Here is a 20,951-nt window from a genome sequence, read left to right as displayed (position 1 = left end):
AAACCACAGCTCTGATGATATAATCCCAAACAAGTTTTTCCTCAAAAACCTTGGTTTTAAGAGTCTCTGGTGTGATGGTTCTTTTGATTGCTAACATGATGGGATTTAGAATCTCCATGGAAACAAATATCTGGGCACATCTGTGAAGGTGTTTCTGGTTTATGTTAATTGAAGACCCACTTATTCCATGAGTATCTGGGACTGATAAAACTGGAGAAAGTGACTATTAGCATTCACTGCTCTCTGCTTCCTGACTAGATAAAATGCAACCAGCCACCTCACACCCCACTGCTGGGCCTTCCCCACCAATGGATTCCACTGTCAAAGTAAGAACCAGAAGAATTCCTTCCTTCCTAAACTTGCTTCTGGTCAAATATTTTGTCCTAGAAAAAAAGAAAATTAACTGATGTATCAAAGTTAGCTCAGTGTGATTTCACTCAATGTCCCCAAAACATTGCTGAAGATCTAGAAATCATGGCATCATATCACATTATTTATGGAAAGGATAAATATTTTGTCTTTATGAGAAATTAAGGGATCTTTTGTCTCAGGAATCCTACCCAAAGTCTGACTTATTAGCCTACACTGAAGCAATGTCTATGAAAAGTAATAGACTATGCTGATTTACCTAGGTGTGAGTCTTATTTTCTTTCCACATGGCTGGGATAGACCTTGATCTAGAGCACATGGAATATGAATTGATTTGATAATTCTGTGTGCCAAGGAGTAAGATATCTATTACATGGATGCTCAACTCAAAGTCAACTAACTAATTCTGCTAAGTGACTAGCAATCAAACAGATTTACTGACTTGAGAAACATCATGACTCTATCAATGAAGCTAAAACAAAATGATCATTTCACTGAGTGCTGGCTGCCATATTGAATCAATTCAATGATGAGTAATGTATTCAAAAAAGAAGAGAGAGAGAAATGATAAGCCACAGAGAAGGGGGATAGAGAGAAGTAGGAAGAGAGAAATGCACACAGGAAGGAGAAACCACAAGAGAAGCAGGAGAAGCTGTCTAGAATCATGGAAATGAAGCTTGATTTCCACTAGATTTTAATTCCCACATGGCCTAGTATTTTCTTTTGAATGTCAGCTCTTTGGTATTGTGATTTAAATAGAAAATGTCCTCTATAAGGTTATGTGTTTGAACACTTGATCCACAGCTGGTATTTGGGAAGGGTATGGAACCATTAAGAGTTGGAGCCTTACTTGAGGAACTATGGGGGTGAGCTTTGAGGTTTTTGAGTCTGGTTCCACTTGCTGTTGTCTCTCAGCATCCTAAATGTTGTTGCAATACCATTAACCCGTTTCCTGGTCCCACCTGTGGCCATGTCTTCCTGCCATAATCCTATCCCTCTAGAACTATAAGCCAAAATAAGCCCTTTCTCCCTTAAGCTATTTTTGTCACGATAATTTTTTTTTTATCACAGTAAATGAAATGAATATACCTGGTAATTTCCTTTTTTCCTTCAATAATTCCCCTTAACCACTAGTTGGCTAGAAGAGCATTTTATTCTTGCCAGTGTAGAACCTTCACTCAAATACATGCTGATCTTCCTACAAGGCTTGGTGAGTGATATCTTTGAGCTGTGCCAGTCTCCAGCCTATCCAGAGGGTGTTTCCTAAGGGCTGGCCCCCTTTTCTTCTTGCTACCTGGTGCCTCTCAGTCTTCTTGTCTTCTTCCACACTCAACTTCAACACTTCTCCATGTTAGGCATCTTTTTCTAGGCATCACTTATTGAAATGGCTAGCTGTGTATGAAACACACATAATTTCATACAACTCTATGTGAAACCTAACCCTCAGTGTGATGATATTTATAATGAGACCTTTAGAGACTGACTAGGTCTCAGGGGCACAGCCCGTATGAACTGGATGATTTCCTTTTAAAGAAGTCCCAGGTAATGCATTTGCTCTTTCTTCCATGTGAGGACATGATGAAAAGATCACTGTCTAGGGACCAAGGAGGGGGCTGAGAACTTGCTGCTCCTTGACCTTGATCTTTCCATTTTCTGGAACTATGGGAAATAAATTTCTAGCATTTGTTTTTAGAGTAGCCTGAATAGACAAAGATAGCATACTTATTATCAATGAATCATCCATGAAATATATTTGCTTAGTGTATGTCTTTCCTTCTGAGCTATAAATCAGGGTCATATCATCTTGACATCCCACTAAAAATCTTGATATCCAACATAATGTGTAACAGTTAGTAAGCATTCAGCACACTAGAATTGAGTGACCGGGTCAACGGCTTGTCCAAAAGTCTATATGAAATATCAATGTAGCTACCACTCAGCTGTGAGGGAGATGGGATGATCATGAATTAAGTTTTGGAAGAACACTGGAGTTGTGCTTTTCCATGGCAAATGAGTACGAGGTTCTCAAAATCTACTCAGCAACCTCAGAGTTTTGGTTCCTTCGGGAACCTCTGAATGCAATACTTCCTGCCTAAGGGTTGTACTCACACTGTGTGGTACTTTCTAAACACACCATGGGTGGATGTGAGAGCAGCAGGGTGGAAATGATGTTATTGACAGAAGTTAGTGGTGAGTCAATGTGAGAGGCTCTCCAAGGCCCAATATCTCTAAAACTTCCACACAGCACTTAAACTTCCTCATTCTTAAACTCCATCAAGGGACAACAGCGGTCCTTAAAACTGGGGCAAATTTGGTGCAGAGCCTTGAAGGCATGGGAACTTGAGTGCTAGGCCATTCTGACTTGGAAAAACACACAAACCTGTGAACACTGTGCCTGCCACTAGGAAGATTCTGGTGGGAGGGTATAATCATTTTCCTGGGGCCTCACAGTTACTGGGGGGTGCGATGAGTGCAGAAACATCAAAGTACACATTCTAATAGACATACAAGAGAATGTGAATGCTTCCAGAGGGAACTAGTGGGGTCTCACAGAGGAGCTGCACTTGGCTAAGGGTCTGGTCAAGGAAGAGTTTGCCTTGAGGTTGAGTTAGCCGAGAACAGAGCAATTAGCATTTTCTTCTTCCCGTGAAAGATATAGACAACCATGAATCCAAGAAGGTTTAGATAACTAATCATTGTCCCCACAGCGTTTGTTTCCTCATTCTCGACACACATGTTCCGTCTGGAGAGTGAAGAGTATAGCCTATACTCATGGTGTGAGTAGTCCTATATCACACCAAGGCTGCCAAATGGCAGAGTCTACATCCCAGGAGTTTAAAGCACAATATTCTGACCTCTCACCTTTATCTGCATTTTAGAGCTCAAATGTTAGTATACATGGGGATATTTGAAGGGGAAGCGGGGGGGGTGGGTGATTAGAGCTTTCATTTTTACTGCCAGTTGCTGTATTTGCCAAGTGGATGGGGAGAAAAAATAGCATTTATGAAGTAGTTTATCATTGGCTAGTCAGCTTTGAGAGAGTGCATCAAGTCTGGTCTCTTTTGTCACATACTTCCTTGGGATTCACTTAAGGCTTTGTGTATGTGCATGCATGTGTGTATATGATATATATGCTTGGATGCATGATGTCGCTGTGTGTATGTGTGTTCACGTGGGTGCAAGCACACATGTAGAGGTTTGAAGACAACCTTGGGTATTGGTTCTCACTTTCTCTCTTTTTTTTTTTTTTTGAAGCATGGTCACTTCGTTATTTGCTGCTGTGTATGCCAGCCTAGGTGGTTCATAAGTTTCTGCAGGTTCTTCTGTCCCTGCCTTCCGTCTTGGTACAGGAACTTTGGGACCACAGACATGCTCTACCACACCCATTTGTATGTGTGTTGTGGTCCTCAGGTCCTCATATTTATGCAGCAAATGCTACTGAATCATCTTCCTAGCCTCACTTTATGCCGTTAATTCCTCTGTCTTGACATGTTGGAAGAAGACCCAGTGAATGTTTGCAGACCTCACCATTCTGTTGCAGAGTTATTTCCCATCAAACTCTGCATGAGAACACTGGAAAACCCAAAGAATAATCACTCTTCTCAGAAGTTGGACAGTTTTAGATGACATCATAAAAAGAGCTTCATAAAGTTGAAGCCTGCAAGGAAAAATGAGGCTATTTTTTTCCTTGAGCCTTGAGAAGAAACAGCTTCTGTCAATCTAGGCTGTGATTCTTGAGGGGAATTTTTAGTGGCAGACTCATTACAAACACTTTTCAAAGCTGTAACTGTTCCCAGATAAGAAAAGTGTAGCTGCCCATCTCCATTGTCCCTTTCATAGGCATCAAAATGACAACAAGAGTTTTTTATTCATATTGCTTTATGAAAGACATAGTGTGGGGGTGGGATGGTGTCCTCCAAAGAAAATCTCTGTTGGCCAATTACTTTTGTTTTGGCCTGATGATACTGCTCAGTTTTGACAGTCACTAGGGTTAACTATGTCCAGCCACACTAGCGGAATATTGTAACACCTCTAAAATTAGCACCTGTAAGCACTATAAGATCCTCTAGCCATTGCCTTTTCCTTCTAGGTATTGAATATTTATCCAGAAAGAATGAATGGGCTGTGTGTGAAAGCTGACAAGTCTACTCTCACTGAAATAGTGGCCCAAAGTCTCAGATGACATCCTTAAATGATCAGGAGGAAGATGACAGAAAGACACTGTAGGTAGAGTAGCTCACCAACAGTCTTGAAACTATATCATCCAACCCCCCAATACTTTCTGCCCCCCCCCCCCCGTTTCAGGTGCTATAGTTTTCAATGGGAAGTGAAGGTGTCAGCTGGGGGTGATGATTATGGGAACACTTGCCATAAAGCCTCCTGTTAGATACCATGGGGAACATGACATTATAGACAAATCCACAGAAGGCATCAGGAACCTTATCTAGCATACATGAACAAAATGAACTCCACTCTGCACCCTGGGTTGATGCTTGCTGGCTTTCTGATGCTTTGTAACTAGCTGGGGTTTGGTTTCAGATTAAAATGTAGAAAATAAACCCCATAGAGTTCCCATTAAGAGCAAAAGACATTAAGAAACATGGATATTTGATTGGTGATGTCGTTCTGTATGCTGTGAAAGTGTGTTGCTCAGATTGGTTGATAAATAAAGCTGTTTGGTCAATGGTGAGGTAGAATAAGGTTATGTGGGACATTATAACTAGAGAGAGAGAAAGGAGAAAGACAGAGCAGAGGAGATGCTGCCACCAGGAGAAGCAAGATGTAAAGTACTGGTAAGCCATGAGCCATGTGGCAAAGTATAGATTTATAGAAATGGGTTAATTTAAGAAATAACAGCTAGCCAGCAAGAAGCCTGCCATGGCCATAGTTTAAAAAATGATATAAGCCTCTGTGTGTTTATTTGGGTCTGAGTAGCTGCAGACCGGGCGGGACACAGGAAAACTTTCATCTACAGATACTTATTGATCATTGCTTCAGTATCATCACCTATCTGTTTGTCTGTCTCTCTCTATACACATACCAATTGTTATGATGCCACTATCACCCCAAGAATGACTAGTGAAAACGATGGTGGCTGCAGTAAAAGTAATCAGGCTAGGTCACATCTACGGCATTCTGTGTACTGCTCACTGGTCACGTGATGGACCTCTTCTTAACAACCCTGTGAGACCACAGCTGCTATTTCTCTCCACTTTTCTGGAAGCAAGTGGGATGGAAAGCCATGGCAATTATAAGTAGAGCTTGGTATAAAACCCAGAAGTCTGGCTCAAAGCTCATGCAAGCTATAATGAACAGGACTATCTGGGACCAAAGTCAGCAGAAACAGCGGGCTGAGGTGCTGTGGTGGTACCCCACTGCATGAGCACCCCATGTTATTTTATTTCACAACACTTGATCAGCAGAGTCTGTTTGTAGCCAACTCCTTCACAGCAGTGGCTGCTCCACTGTTTCCTAATCAACATGCACTGTATGGGGTAAAGTGTAGTGATGAGGAGAGGTGGGTACATCAGCTGAAAGAAGGGCCATCTTGGCAGGAGTTTGTCATTGTCAGCACAGAAGATGCTAGGAGCATTCTGGAATCAGGGGTAGTTTCTGGGGTCAGTTCCTTTCTAGATTCATTCTCATCTTTTCAACTGTTTGTAAACTGATGGCTTATCTTTGCTTCTTGCATTCCTCCCACTTGAAAGGGATTTGGGGTACCTGCTGAGCACTTAGTGTTTTCCTCAGACTCCAGTTTTCCTGAGTTTTTCACTACCTGATACATGTGACAATTGGATCTGCCTATATGTGTCTATTCAGGCAATTATGGGAGTGCACTACTGTGTGCTACACACTTGTACTGCCACTCACACAAGGTGAGTACCAAGTGCAACATTAGTTTGCATGCTGAGACTTTCTTGCAGTCCTCTGCTGGGAGACTTCCATTACACTTTAGTGTGTAGCAATGTGTAGATCAAACATCTCTATCAGAAAAATATTTCAATATTATTCCTTATTGATACTTATAACACGGTCCATGCATATGACAGTAATTTTGCTTTGTTCTATGCAGAGTAGAGGTCCAAAAAAGAATTCCGTCAAATTAAGCTGGATATGTAGCTGAGGATGACTTTGAGCTTCTGGTTGTCCTGACTTCAGCTCCAGAATGCTCGGATTGCAGAGCTGCACCACCATGTCCTATTTATGAAGCACTGGGGACTGAAGTCGGGGTTTCATTCATGCTAGGCCAGCATGCCACCCACTGAGCATCATCTCCACCCCCATACTTCTACGTTTAAATGATAGCTTGAGAAGCCACTGGTGCTTTGCTCGTCATCGTTGGTGGCTGATACCATAAAACGCCACGGTTTGTGTTATATAACCATCTGGACAATTGTGGAGTTTTACATCAAAATATGTCCAGAAGAACTGGCAAGTGTCACAGCTGAGCTATTGCCACAGACTGCCTGCTTAAGCCCAGAGTCAACTTTTGATCGTGCAATTTAAATAATTTAGACTTAATTTCTAGGTGAAATTTGAGTCCCCTTTAATATCAGTGTGAGAGGATTTGGAAGAATGTTTGAACAGGGATTAAGCAGTATTTTCTATGAGATTAAAAAATATTCTCAGATCTCTGACTCCAGTCTTTGAGGGAGTGTGGGTGGTGCCTGATAAAGCCACACCTGGCTTGTGTTCTGGTGCACCTTCCACCTGGGATAATTCTGGATGCCAGTGAGACTGAATTGACAGTTCACCATTTAGGGCTACGACCATCAGCTGACTCACTCTTGCCGTCCTTCTGTCTGAAGCAGAGAGGACACACACATGCCGACTGTTGATACATCTGATGGTGGGAATGTTTCCAGCAGAAACAGCAGGGACCGTATAGTCCCTTTTTCAGAGTGCAAATACCACAGTGGAGAGCATTCTGAACTCCAGGAGATGGTTCCACCTATCACTGCAACTGGCCTTGTGCATCTATAGAAACGGAAGGGGATACTGTCAGGGAGAGAGGAGGAGGGTGGGGGACAGGTCCTCCTGTTCTGTCCTGGGGGCTCCTCCTGCTTCTCTGAAGACAGGACTCTTCTTTCTGCTTGCTACCAGAGTGAACTCAGGCACAGCAATGAAACCTTCTGAGTTATCTGTTCTGAGGAGAATTACTGCAATGCCAAGGACTGTTTGTAACAGGCCTAAGTGACAACCAGTGTGAAATCTCAGAGCCAGTGCCTGGACCATTAAATAAAGGGCTCATTAGCGAAAGAGAAGAAAGCCTGAAGGAGAGGTTTATTGGACCCTCAGACATGGATCAGGAGGGAGATAAAGACCTGTATTTGGAAGGTAACTCAGTAAAACTAGAAAGCAAATTAGTCAAGACTAGTTTTTAATCAGAGTAACCTTGGTCATATCTTCCAATGTCTCTGCATTAGCCTCTGCAATGGAAAAGAACAGCCTTACCACAAGGTTCTGAGAGGGTTCGAGGACTATCATGTGTAACGACTGTAAGAGTCTGGACCTTAGTAAATACTACACAAGGGGGAGTTAATGGTATTAGTATATCTGGGATAACCCCACTTCATACTGACCCTACAGTATTGCTGTTTAGGTACTGCCTCATCCTGAGGGGACATTACCGGCACCCATGTATCTAGCGAGGCTCTTGCCTGTACACCGCAGTGGGCTGAGGATATATTACCAGCATCCATGTGTCCAGTGAGGCCCTTGCTTTTATTCTACAGTGGGTTGGTTGACTGTACTAGGGTTAGCTTTGAACAAACTTGGGCAAATCCTAGTCGTGATTCTTAGAACTATGAGTCTGAAGGAATGAGCGAGACAAGGAGGAAGGAAAAGGATCTGGAGAGGTCGGGGAGTGGCTGGTGGTTCCCCTTTTGTATATTTTAAAGCTGAGGGATAGCCAGACAGCCCATCTGGGAAGCTAGGATAGCTGGCTTACAGAGGAAGGACAGATGTCCAATGTGACACAGGGATGGCAGACAGAAGTCCTGTCCCTTCACAGCCATTGGCTCTAGCTCTCGCCACAGGACTGGCTATTCTTCACCCGTGATCCCTATGCATCTTGATCCTTGCACCTACCCTGTCTTTCACAAGCTTTCTCTAGTTGGTGCAGTTAGAAGTGCTCAGGCCATCTTGTAAATCCATCACAGGAGAGAGCAGAGAGGATTGAACATGGTGGATAGATGGGTATCCAGCAACTTCTGGTTATAATATATATAGGAGCTGACCTTCAACCATATGCGTTGAACTGCACACCTCACTAAAATTCACTGCAATGTTCATAATAGATAAAAAGAGGAAAACCAGGGCATCTCAAAGAAAGACAGAGGTGCATCATTTAAGTTTGTAAAGAGATAACTGATATGCAACTTCTTCATATTTTATTTAATGATTGGTAGATCCAACTAAATTTAGGGAAAAATAGTCACACAATGAAAACCCAAAAGTTCCTAGAATCACACATGCAAACATTGAGACTATTCCTTGGCATCACAATGGATTCCATGTCTCTTCCTCTTTCAGTGTTACTCTGCAGACATCTTTCTACCAACATTACCAACTTTAGCCTGTTGTCCATAGTCCTAAGAAAGGGAATAATTGGTTTGGTTTGCATCAGATATCATTTATGAGTCAATTAATCATGACCAGGGAAGGCTAGGAGTTGTGTTTAGTTCCCCTTGAATGAAGAACTCATTCTAGCACCAGAGAACTTAGAGCTGGGGATAAAACTCAGTGGTAGAGCAAAGAAGGTCAGAACAATGCCAATGACCTATCACAAGGGGGATACTGACATGGAAGAACACTCCAGAAGATGACAGACACCTTCTACAAGAACAGATAACAGTAATGAGAAGACATCACATAGGAGCTCTTCATGCCTTTAACTGTTTGGGCACCCTGCATACAAGTCTGAACTGACTCTATTCTTAGGAAATAAGAACCAGAAGTCATTTTAATGCCTGGTTCATTTTTTAAGAAAGCTTAGTTTAAAGATGTTAGTAGTATTTTACCTTGGATGGGCCTGGGGGGAGAGTTCTTTGATTTTTTTCCAGAGGTAAGCATATTGACTTACTGTACATCAATTGTTAATCTACAGTTTTAAAAAGTTAAAATTAGTCTAACATTACTTTTTGAATTATAATATTAAGCCTAAAAATCCCCCCCCCAATCAAAATGTGTGAGCTTATTGATGGAGAGGTAATAGTTACCCTAGGTAAACAAGTGCTCCAGACTGATTCAATTTTCCAGAAAATCCGCTGAAAAGAAACACTGAGTTTACAGAAGAGGTAAATTTTAAAACCTTAGTGATGTTTACTCCCACATCAAACAGATTTCAAAACACAAGATCCTCCCACACTACCTTTAGCCAAATCCATAGCTACACATTATTTATAGCCACCAGACTGACTTTACTATATACTTTAAAGGTGTTCAAAAATAAGATGCCAAACATTTTAGTAAAATTGGGCACTGACAGAGGGGTTTCCATCCTGGAGTCTTTCTTTGGCTTCTCATCTAGTAGGACTCCTTTCTATATATCCAAACCCTGGGATACTTCTCCCTGTAGCAGGGAGTTTCAGCACGAGGCTCTCTTCTGCCCACCCTCCCTGCTACTTCCAATAACCTTCTACCTGCACCACAGCCCACAGGGAAGTGGGGGTCGTAGAAATGTTCGACACTTTGTTCTTATTGACATTTATTATACTTTTAACACATTTCATTAAATATTATTTTAATTAGAAGTTTCTTGAGGCATCCTTAAATTCTTTGCTGGAGTAAATGCCCCTGCCTATTGCCAGCCTGTTATTTCATGAGACCTACTACAGGTTGAATATAAAAATGTCTGTCTAAAGATTTAAAAATATTAAAGGCTTGGTTGCTGGCTTTTGAGAGGTGATTGGATCATAATAGTTCCGACTCCCTTAATGGATTAATCTACTGATCAAATCATCCCCGAATGGATTGTGAAAAGGCAGATCCAGTATACAGGAAGGAGGTCACTGGTGGTGCGGTCTAAATGTTAAATGTCCTCATGTTTGAACATTTGGTCCACAACTGTGGTGCTGCATGGGAAGGTGATAGAACCTTTAGGAAGTGGGTCTTTGATTGAAGAACCTTGAGACTACAGCCTTGTTCATACCCTGCATCCTGAGTGTGAATGCAATGAGACCACCTAACTTCCTGCTCCTACCATCATACCTCCCCCGCCCATGGTCATCTCTTCCCCACCATGATGGGTTATATCGTTCTGGAAGTCCAAGCCAAAATAAACCCTTTCTCTCTTTAAGTTGCTTTTGTTGGGTTGTTTTAAAATAGCAACAGAAAAAGAAACCAAGACACATCTTTGAATGGTATGTCTTTGAACACTTCTTGTTTATCTCTGCTTCCTGGATGGCATGAAGTGAGCAGCCTCTTCTACCACATGCCCTTACTGCCTCAACTCAGACTCAGAGTAGTGTTTCAAGGTCTGAAACCTCTGAAATCACAAAAGAATAGAGATCCTTCCTCTTTGAAGTAGTTTTCTTGGGTATTTTGTCGCAGCTATAAAAACTAACACAAGATCTCAGTTGAGAGCCCAGCACAGCCCCTTTATTGGTATATAGCTTACATAGTCTGCATACCTTACTCTCTAAAACAAAGACAATAAATAAAATATCCTTAGAGAGATGTTGTAATTATTGACTCACAGACAGAATATAAACAGCTTGTCTGACAGAGTCAGGACCCAATAAATGCTACTAGCACAGATACTAATTATCATAACATGAATGTCAACAACAGAAAAACGTAGATGATATCAAGCTATAGGCATCAACAATAAGGTATGATCCCAAGTTTAGACAAGGCCTCTTCACCAGGAGACTCAGTCAGGTAAGGGTCTGACGTGGAATGGTGCAAGAACTGTCTGAGGTCAAAGGCTGAAGGCTGAAGAGGAAGCTTGCTGAATGGAAGGGAGAAGGCTTCCCAGGCTAAGAAAGCAGTGGGTTGGGTACAAAGACGTTGAGCCTGGAACAGGTCTGGTGTCTTCAGTGGGGACAGTCTATGGCTGGGTCCTGGAGCTGTGGTGGCAAATTGTGATGCATGGTGGTAGATAAAGGAGGCACATTCTGCTGCTTCAGAGCATTGGATGTCATTTGAAAGTGGTTTTATTGTACTGGAGCTATGGGGGTTGTGCTGAGGGAAGCTCTGCTCTAGATGGTCACATCTCAGTTTTACAATGACAACTGGGTATTTGTCACAGTGAGCCATATTCCCACCAGGGCTATTGGAACAACCAAGGCTGCTTCTTCCCTTCCCCTCCCTTCCTTCTTCTTCTCTCCGTTTCTTTTTCTTTTGACAGAGTTTCTTCAAGCCAAGGCTGCCCTCAGACTTACTTTGTAGCTAAGGATGACTTTGAACTTCTGATCTTCCTGTCTCTACTTTATGCTGGCACTACAGGTGTACTCTGTCATTTCTGGTTTGGTTTATGCAGTGCTGAGGATAGAACCCAGGGCATACCAAGTGAGCTCTGTTCCCAGTCCCTCTCCTTCACCTTCTGAAGGTCTTACTAGTCAGTGCACTTCTTGGGTGGTACCTTGACCTGGTCCCAGTATAGAGCCTGTGCAGTCCCTTACCCTGGCTATTTGGTCTGCCATTTGGAGCCGTCCATCCAGTTCTCGTCTGATCTGGGCTGCCTGCTCATCTGGATTGTCCAGCTGCATAAAACACAAACATAAAACAGGGAGACTCTCAGTTGGGTGATAAAAGCCAATGAACTCGTGACTTTTCGTCTTACACCACCCTGTGCCCCCACCTTGATCCATGAATTTATTTTATTTAAAAATACCTTTATGACCAACAAATCCAGTCTGAGTAAAATTCCAAATAAATATTTTCAGGTAGAGCATGTTAAGCTGGACATTTGAATGACATTGTGTAGGATCTGTCTTTAGAGCCAGATGGCTCTAGAGAGTGCTCCGAGTGAAGATCTGATATGAAGCCTGTTGGGCCCCAGCGACAAAGTGCTTTATACAGTTAATATTCCAGAAAGAAACCAGCATTATAGTTCTCAGAGACACATGGCATGGTACAGATGGAGGGGTTCTTCTGTCCTGCTGCATGGGAGATTAGTCAATGCAGTTCTTCTTAGCAAACATTAAGACATTCCCAATCATTCTCTGGATGGCTACTTCTAATTAGTTGCTTCTAGATCTAAGATCAAATCATTCCCCACCTTCCATTTTCATGAAAACAACTAGTATATAAAGATCAGAAAAGCCAAGTCTGGGGTAATTCCCAACTTCTCTGGTTCCAATTTGCCCATCTTTAGAAGGAAGAGTTCAGTCGTGAGATCCTTGTTGCTCTCTGAGATCTATGGGGGAGCCTGGGAGACATGCCTATGAAGCACTGTGGAGGTGCAGCTTAGCCTTCCGGGTTGCAGCTCTCTGCTGGCAGAGTCAACTTCTGTTGTGTGAAATCAGCCACAGATCACCTCTAGATGAATGAGCACCAGTCTGTTCTAGTAAAAGTGTATTTGCAATAAGTGGTAGGCCATAGTAGTCAATTCCTTTTTTAGGATTGAAGGTTTCTAAGCAAATTTTATTTCTAAGCAAACCTAACATTAGGCTTCAGGCTATATTTGGGTCTGTTTTCTTCAGCAGGTTATGTCACTCACAGAAAATCTTAGTAGGAAACAGTGCCATTTAAGTGGGATGGTTGTCATTCCTCCTTTTAGTACACATTAACTACCCACTAACTAACCAACTAACTAAATATTTTAAGTTCCTTTCCTCAACAGGCATGTGTGTGTGCAACCATATACAGGGGCATGTATGTGTGTGTGTGCCCACATGCAGGTGTGTATGTGTGTGTGTGTGTGTGTGTGTGTGTGTGTGTGTGTGTGTATTGACATGCAGGTCTTTGTGCATGTGTGTGTATGTGCTGATGTGTGTGTATGTGTGTGTGTGTGTGTGTGTATTGACATGCAGGTCTTTGTGCATGTGTGTGTGTGTGTATGTGTGTGTGTGTGTGTGTGTGTGTGTGTGTGTGTGTGTAGGCCAGAAGTAAACTTCAGGTGCTGTTCCCCAGGAGTCATCTACCCTGTTTTATTGAGACAGGGTCTCTCATTAGTCTCAAAATCACCAAGTAGGCTAGGCTGGCTGGCGCAGACACTCCAGGGTCCTCCTGTCTATCTCCCCTGTGCTGGGATTACAAGAGTATGCTATTATGCCTAGATTTTTACAGAAACTCTGGGGATTAAACTCATGCTTTGTGCTTTGATTGCAAGCACTTTACTAATTGAACTATCTTTCCAGCCTATAGAAGCAAATTTTATTCAAAAGCTTTAAGCACAACCATGCTATGAACATGTACGTTTTCTAGTATGATTAAGTGATAATTCTTCCAAAGCAGCATGACTGTTAGCTTTCTTTGGTGTATTTTATAGAATGTATTAAAAACATCCATTGGACTTTGTGTTGTGCATTTTATGCATGTATAGGTGCATGTGTGTGTAGTATATGTGTATGTGTGCATATATATATATATATATATATATATATATATATATATATATATGTATATATGTGGCATGGCATACATGCACTTGTGTGCACATGTTTGTGGGGTCCAGAGATAGACATCTTCTTAAGCTACTCTGTGTCTTATCCTTTAATAAAGCATCTCTCATTGAACCTGGAATTCATCAATTGTCTAGACTGGCTGGCCAGTGAGCTCCATGGACGCTGCTGTTTGCACACTACCCCACGAGGTTTCTGGCATTTGGGACTATACTAGGGTTTTTATGCGGGGATCTCGGGTCTTAGGCTTGCATGGCTGGCACTTGCTGTCACCTCCCCAGCTGGTACCAGGCATTCTCACCCCTGCCTGGCACAGGACTTGGTAATGCTTTGTCTTCTCCACTGCTTTGGGAGAGAGACTGTTGCTTTGGTCATGAGAACTACACTGAGGCACCAACACCACAACAGCTCTGCTGAACCATTTTCCTAGCTATTCCGGAAGAAGCCCTGAGAGAAGTGGGGAGGTGTGAAGCTGTGGAACAGAAAACCCTGGAACAGTTGTGAAGAAGGGACATGAGTAAAACATTGGCCATTCAACTACTTCTTATGGGATCATACAGCACAATCAGTAGCCCCCATCTCTGTGTCTAGTTGGCACCATGATCGACAGCCCCTCACCAACCCCCATCTCTGCTTCTGATTGGGACCACAATCAGCAGCTCCCTCTAAACCCTCATCTCCGCTTCTGATTGGTACCACAATCAGCAGCCCCTTCTAAACCCTCATCTCCGCTTCTGATTGGTGCACATGGGAATCAGTGTCCTCAGCTGCCTTTAAGCTCCAGTGAGCTGCTTTTATCATTTGCCGCTGAACATTTTCATTTCTGATCCAGGTGCAACATCTACTCAGACCACTCAGTAATGTCTTGTTCATAATATACATGCAAATGAAATACCCAGTTGCTCCTGCAAAGCAGCAAAGGGAACTGTTTAGATGGAAAATTGAAAATTCTGTTGGAAAAGCACGTGCTCACAAAAGTGCCACTGCAGTACCAGAAGCAGCCCTGACACCAAGTTTCAGAAGGGCACTGTGTTCTCCAACCAGTATTGTGGAATCGAGTGGCAGAGAGGAGGATGAGCAGGCAAGGTTCACCCTGAGCTTCATTCATTCATTAGTTGACTCATTCACACATTTACACTTCCATTCATGAAAGTTTTAATATATCAATACAATAGAACATGTAAGAGGGGCAGGAGGGAGAGATGGCTCAGTGGTTAAGAGTGCTTGCTGCTCTTCTAGCAGACCTGGGTTTGGTTCCCAGAATCATCATAAGGAGGCTCATGAATGCCTGGAACTCCAGCTCCAGGGAATTTGCCAACCTGGCCTCTGAAGACACCCTCACACATAGGACATAAATTTACACAGTCACACACACACACACACACACACACACACACACACACACACACACACACATCTACACAAACAAAAATTATAGTAATAAGTCTCTAAAAGAGAAGAATACATAAAGAAACAAGACAAAGTGGGTCTCTAGTCCTTGGAGCTCAAATGTGGCCAAAACAGGTATAGTTAAGGAGGGAGGATCAGCATTTACTGATGCTCGTTTAAGTCCCAGGACCCTCCTACCTGTTCAAGCCTTTTCTAAGGATCCCGAGAAACTTCTGCTGACAGACTCCACACAGAAGGAATTCTGGGTTCAGAAGGTTACTCTCTCAAAATTAATAATCTTGTCAGCATCACCCAAATCCTAGGAAATTGTTCTACTTACTGCATTTGACTTCGTTGTTGTTATTCTTTTTACACAAAATGGTTTCACAGTAGACACACACTCTGCATGGCTACGTGAGAAGTTGTGTGCTTCTAAAAAGGGATACCACAAGTTTCAGAGGTAGGACATTAGTCCTCACTCTACAGCAGAGGAAACTGAGCCTTGGGAAGGGAGAAAGACAGGCTGACATAGTGTACTGAGCACTCCAGTTTCTTCTAGCTTATACATGAACACATGCTCAACAATATGCTGGCTTCTTTCTTGTTTCCTGTGATACTGGAGAGCAAATCCCAGACCTTGCATATGCTGTACCACTGAGTCAGCTTTCCATCCCCTGCTGGGCTCCTTTTTAAATGCATGCTCCAAACAACCCAACTCTGCACCTTGTACCTTGTATCACAGGTCCTCTCAGCACATACAGCTCTCCTTAGAAGTTGAGAAATGTTTGCCCTTGTTTCTTATCATGATTGACAGAATTCTTCTGGGGAGGCTGTGACCATAGATTGACAGCAATGGATATGTATTTATCATGGTTCTGCCCTCAGTAACCATGTGATCTTGGGCAAGTTATGTACCATCTCTGTCCTTTGGGTCTTGTCTATTCAGGATAACTCTTCCTAAGGCTGCTGAGTGAATTAACAATAAGTATAAAGTTTTTGGCAGGCACCAACCTTCAGAAAATGGTGGCTGAGGCCGTCTGTGCTCTTGTTAAGAGTGGTCCATGCTGACTGCGTTTCTGACAAGATCCACCATGGGGCGGCAAAGGGTCAGACAAGAAGGTACCAGATGAGACAGTGTGCCTCCCTGCTGTGAATGTGGGGTCTCTATCTGTGGGTACCATCCTGACCAGAGACTCCCACCACTGACAGATTCTCTAGCTTCTCAGTGTTTTGAACTTTCTCTGGGGTCAAGTTCCTTTGCTCTGCTGGATGTTAATTAGTGGCAGTGACCAGAAGGTGGACCCTGATGCCCAGACAGCTAATGGTCTAAAGAGCAGATTAAAAAGAGAAATGTAAATGAACCTCCCTAAAATAGCCTGGCATAATCAAGAAGGCCATCCTTAACTGCTGCATGATATCCAAAAATATAAAGAGAAATCAAATAATTACATTTTCAAGTACTAAGAAGAGAAAGCCAGAGAGCCTGAGCTTCCATGGAAACGGGGTTCTGTTTACTGTGCTGGTCTTTTCCACTGAGGAAGAGAAAGATTGTCTGCAGAACTGAGCTGAAGGCAAACCTTTTATATTGACAGCTCATTAGGGTTCAAAATGTACATGAGCATGAAAGCTCTTTACCTAATTAGACAAATCATCGGCCTACTAGGAGAGGTCAAGCGAGCTTCTGTTTTAACCCGTCCCTCAAGCAAAAGCAACGATTTCTTTAGGCTCTGCTTCCAAAGTGATGAAGACTTAAAACTGTGCCAGCACACGGGAGTGCCAAGGCTGTGAGTGCAAGCTGCCCGAGCCTTGTGACTCTCTCTGCATCTTGTGTGGCACCTCATCAGGAGATGAGAGCATCAGTCAATGGAAGTGCACTCGGAGTAGCATCATGTGGAGCCATTTGGATGCAGACCTGAGGTCTAACATGAGGTCATACCTTCCAGTCTCCACCACTCCTTCACTGAGTGGCCAACTGTGGCACCCAGCCTTTGTTTCCTCATCTGCAAAGTGGACATCTCTTTATCTCCTCCAGTCACTAAAAGACTAGAAACAACATGCTTTAGTGGGCAAAGGCAGCAAGACCGACTCGGGTCCAAAATTGGGTTTCGCAGTCCTGTTACTGAAAGGGATTTCACAGACCTCTGAATCTTTCTAAGCCATGGTGTTCTTAGCTGTGACATGGGGATGAAGTGTCTTTCCCAACATGATGGGAGGAGTAAGCTAGACATCATGTGTCCCACGCTATACTGCTGCCAGGTGGTGGTAGTTCTCACTGCTGAAAAGAGTTTCTAGGGTTTTCCTGCTCTAGAGTGGGCACTCACTGGATGCTAGCTCTTCTGGCCTTACCTTAACTCTTGGACCTTAGGCCAATGTCATGTCTTCTTTGTTCACCTCCCTTCGTCTGAGGAAATCTCTATACCCTTATGTCCCAGGATTCTCCAAAGAGCCTGTATTGGCATTCCTCAGAGTTCTTTTCTGGGGACCATTAGTCTTCAGGTCCCCCAGCTCTACTGGGAGAAGGAGAGCCACAGTCACATAAAATCTAGAAACCCTGACGCTTCCTTAGACAAATCTGTTCACTTCACTTTTCTCATGTCTGTGGATGAAGTTTTTAAAGAAGGTTGAGAGAGAGGAAGAATTTCACTATCCAGATACATCTGTATCTTTTAAAAACATTTTTTATGTGTGTGTGTGTGTGTGTGTGTGTGTGTGTGTGTGAGAGAGAGAGAGAGAGAGAGAGAGAGAGAGAGAGAGAGAGAGAGAGACAGACAGACAGAGACAGAGAGAGACAGAGACAGTGAGACAGAGAGAGACAGAGAGGCAGAGAGAGAATGCTACACATGTACAAGTGCTCACAGCAGAAAGGGTACTAGCTGCCCTGGAGCAGGAATGTGAGATGTTCATGGTGGGTGCTGGGAACCCATCTCTGATCCTCTGTGAGATCAGGAAGCACTCTTATCTGTTGGATCCATTCCTTCAGACCCCATGTAACAAGATACCTTGGTTGGGTATCTTGGGAACTTCCTCTGGAGCCTGACAGGCCCCTGGAGGACTAGCCTTGAACATTTTCCCCATGGGGGACATCCTTGGCGACAGTTTCTTTGGGCATGCTTGAAGTCCCTGCCATTCAGAGGGGACAGTGGTGAGAAGCAGCCCAGTGCTGATTCTTCCCAAATCATCCCACCAAGAGACACCTTCAGTCAACCAAGGGATGATTCGATTCAAATGTGTGGAAATGTCAACAGAAAAGGCAGAGGACTTCATGCATGATATGAATAACTGCTTTATGAAAAACATCCATAGTTCTCAGCCTCAGAACAAAGTGAGATAACTTTAGCCTCAGGAATAGATGGGAAATGACCCAGAGACTGGAAAGAGGTTTAGTTATTTCATTCTATTTTTTGAGACAAGGTCTCATGTATCCTGTGTCTGGCCTCATATTTACTAGGTTGCCAAGGATGACCTTGAATGTCCGACCCTTCTGCCTGTACAGGCATGCCCAGTTTATGTGCTACTAAGGGGTGGAGGTAAGGCTAGGCAAGCATCCCACCAACTTTAGAGCTGATGTAGTGACTTCAGGCTGCGTGTGCTTCATCAGGTGCCAATCTCCACTCCCAAGATGCTCTGCTGGGGCCTTTGCTGAGAAGAGCTGACCTCCCCTCACTTTGGCATACTCTGTCTTTGTACACACTGTCCACATGCTAGAAGCAGTCTTCCATGACAGATCATGACATCCTTCAGCTTTGTAGCAAACAGGTCTCTGATCTCTCCAAACTTGGATTTGTCTTTTAGCAACACACATCTCTCCATGCCTGCTACTTATCACACTATAATTTTCCTCATACTCATGGGATCATTTGAGGCTCAGTCCCTGGGGAGTGAAGAGAACCACTGACCTGCCAACCACAGGTCTGAGTTAATTAACTGTGACCTAGACAGGGCAAGGATCTTGCCCATAGCCACACACGAGCACCAAGGAAGTTGGTAGCACAGCCTCTGTCTGCAAATTTTTGTTTGTCATGCCTTGCTGCTCAATGGCTGTGTTCGAGAAAGTGCTATCCTTTGCAGAAACACGTAAAGATGGAACTTTGCTGGCCTAAAATGTAATCCTTGTTCTGATAACACATCCTTAGTGCTGGACTTTAAGGGATGGGAGGCAGAGCCCTGGTAAACAGGCGGGGTGCAGCGGCCAGAGCCAAATCTGCTCACTTGGCTCCCTTTCTACTCTACGGCATTGCTGTTGGGTGCCCAGAGGCTAGTGTCTGAGAACGAGACTGCAGGGCTCTCCTTTCTTCCATGCTTTTCATCCTCCTTCAGAGAAAGCAACCCACAGGCCTGCTACTTCCCTGGTGCCCTGCATGCTGGGAAGTCACAGCTGGGACCTGGCTCCGAACCAGGAGGTGCTGGTGCCCCAGCTCCTGGCCCAAGAACGTACTGAGGTTTGAGCAGCAGCTGTACTATGACATTCACTGCCTGGGTGTCCTTCTCAGGCCTTTCTGCCCATCTCCTGTTTGTCTTTTTTAACGCTGAGGCTGGAGAATGTGGTCAGCTACTGTCCCTACTATACTGTCCAGGTCCATAGTCTCCAAGTTCCTCTTCCATTGAATGACCTTGAGCAAGTTGTTTGGGACTCTCTGAGTCTTAGATTTTAATTTTTTCAACTTTCTTTAACTCTAAAATGGGAATAAAGATGATAATATCACTTCAGGATGATCAGAGGTTAAATGAGAAGGCAAAGATAAGGAAAAGAGCACAGTACTTGACAATCAGCCACCTCTGAATCTAAGCAGCCAGGACTTGGCATTGCAGTCAACATATACTCTCCCTTACAAACAGTTCTTATCCTAGGTGGTTGGGGGCCTGAGAAATCGCTCAGTGGGTAAGAGCACTTGCTATCCAAGCTTGTGGATCTGAGGTCAATTATCCAGCGCCCTGTGTAAAGAGTTGGGGATGGCAGCACATGCCTATAGTCCCAGCACTGGGTAGCAGAGACAAGTGGGTTTCGGCAGCTTGCTGGCCAGGCAGCCTTTCTGAAATGGCAGAGACCCTGTCTATTGAGAATAGGTAGAAAGTGCATGAGGTAGATAACTGGCATCCTCCCCTGGCCTCCACAATCATGGACATGCAAAATTCACACACACACACACACACACACACACACACACACACACACACACACACACTCATTCTAACAATACTTAATGTGGTAGATCAGGCCTTTGCCTTTTAGGAAATTCCCTCCAGACCACTGGATACTTTCCATGTAGTCCAGAGAACACTGGGAACTACCCTTAGAAAGGATACCACAGATGCCAAACCAGACACCTTAGGTGGAATACTGCCCCCTGCTGCTGCCTTCCCAGCACAATGCAGCCCTGTGTGAACAGGCCAGGACACTTGACCTCTCTGAGCTTCTGTGTCTGCAGCTCAGAGGAACAAGGAACAAGGAGCAGTATTCCAATGGTAGAGACAGCTGCTTCCACACAGTGCGGCTTCTCACTATGGGTGCACATTTCTCAACTGTTATCACTGGAGGAGAATCTTGACTCCCAGCCAAGTTTGTGCAAAGGCCTCTGTTTTTCTTTCTTTCTTTTTTTTTTTAGGTTACTTCATTTATTTGTA

At 43.6% G+C, this 20,951-nt stretch overlaps 1 protein-coding gene across 13 annotated transcripts in view; it reads right to left on the bottom strand.

Moving 5' to 3' along the window:
• Cadps (calcium dependent secretion activator) overlaps positions 1–20,951 on the bottom strand; it is a 445,492-nt gene that overhangs the window by 237,748 nt on the left and 186,793 nt on the right. For all 13 annotated transcript variants that reach the window (XM_052734121.1, XM_052734120.1, XM_052734114.1 and 10 more), the window contains exon 4: positions 11,997–12,077. In XM_052734121.1, coding sequence (XP_052590081.1) covers positions 11,997–12,077 — 81 coding nt within the window. The remainder of the gene's footprint in view (positions 1–11,996; positions 12,078–20,951) is intronic.

The sequence above is a fragment of the Peromyscus californicus genome, unplaced genomic scaffold, assembly GCF_007827085.1.
Source record: "Peromyscus californicus insignis strain IS unplaced genomic scaffold, ASM782708v3 Scaffold_12__1_contigs__length_115047231, whole genome shotgun sequence".
In the NCBI taxonomy this organism is placed as follows: domain Eukaryota; kingdom Metazoa; phylum Chordata; class Mammalia; order Rodentia; family Cricetidae; genus Peromyscus; species Peromyscus californicus.
The sequence above is the reverse complement of the archived record's forward strand: the minus strand, read 5'-3'. Positions and strand labels throughout refer to the sequence as shown.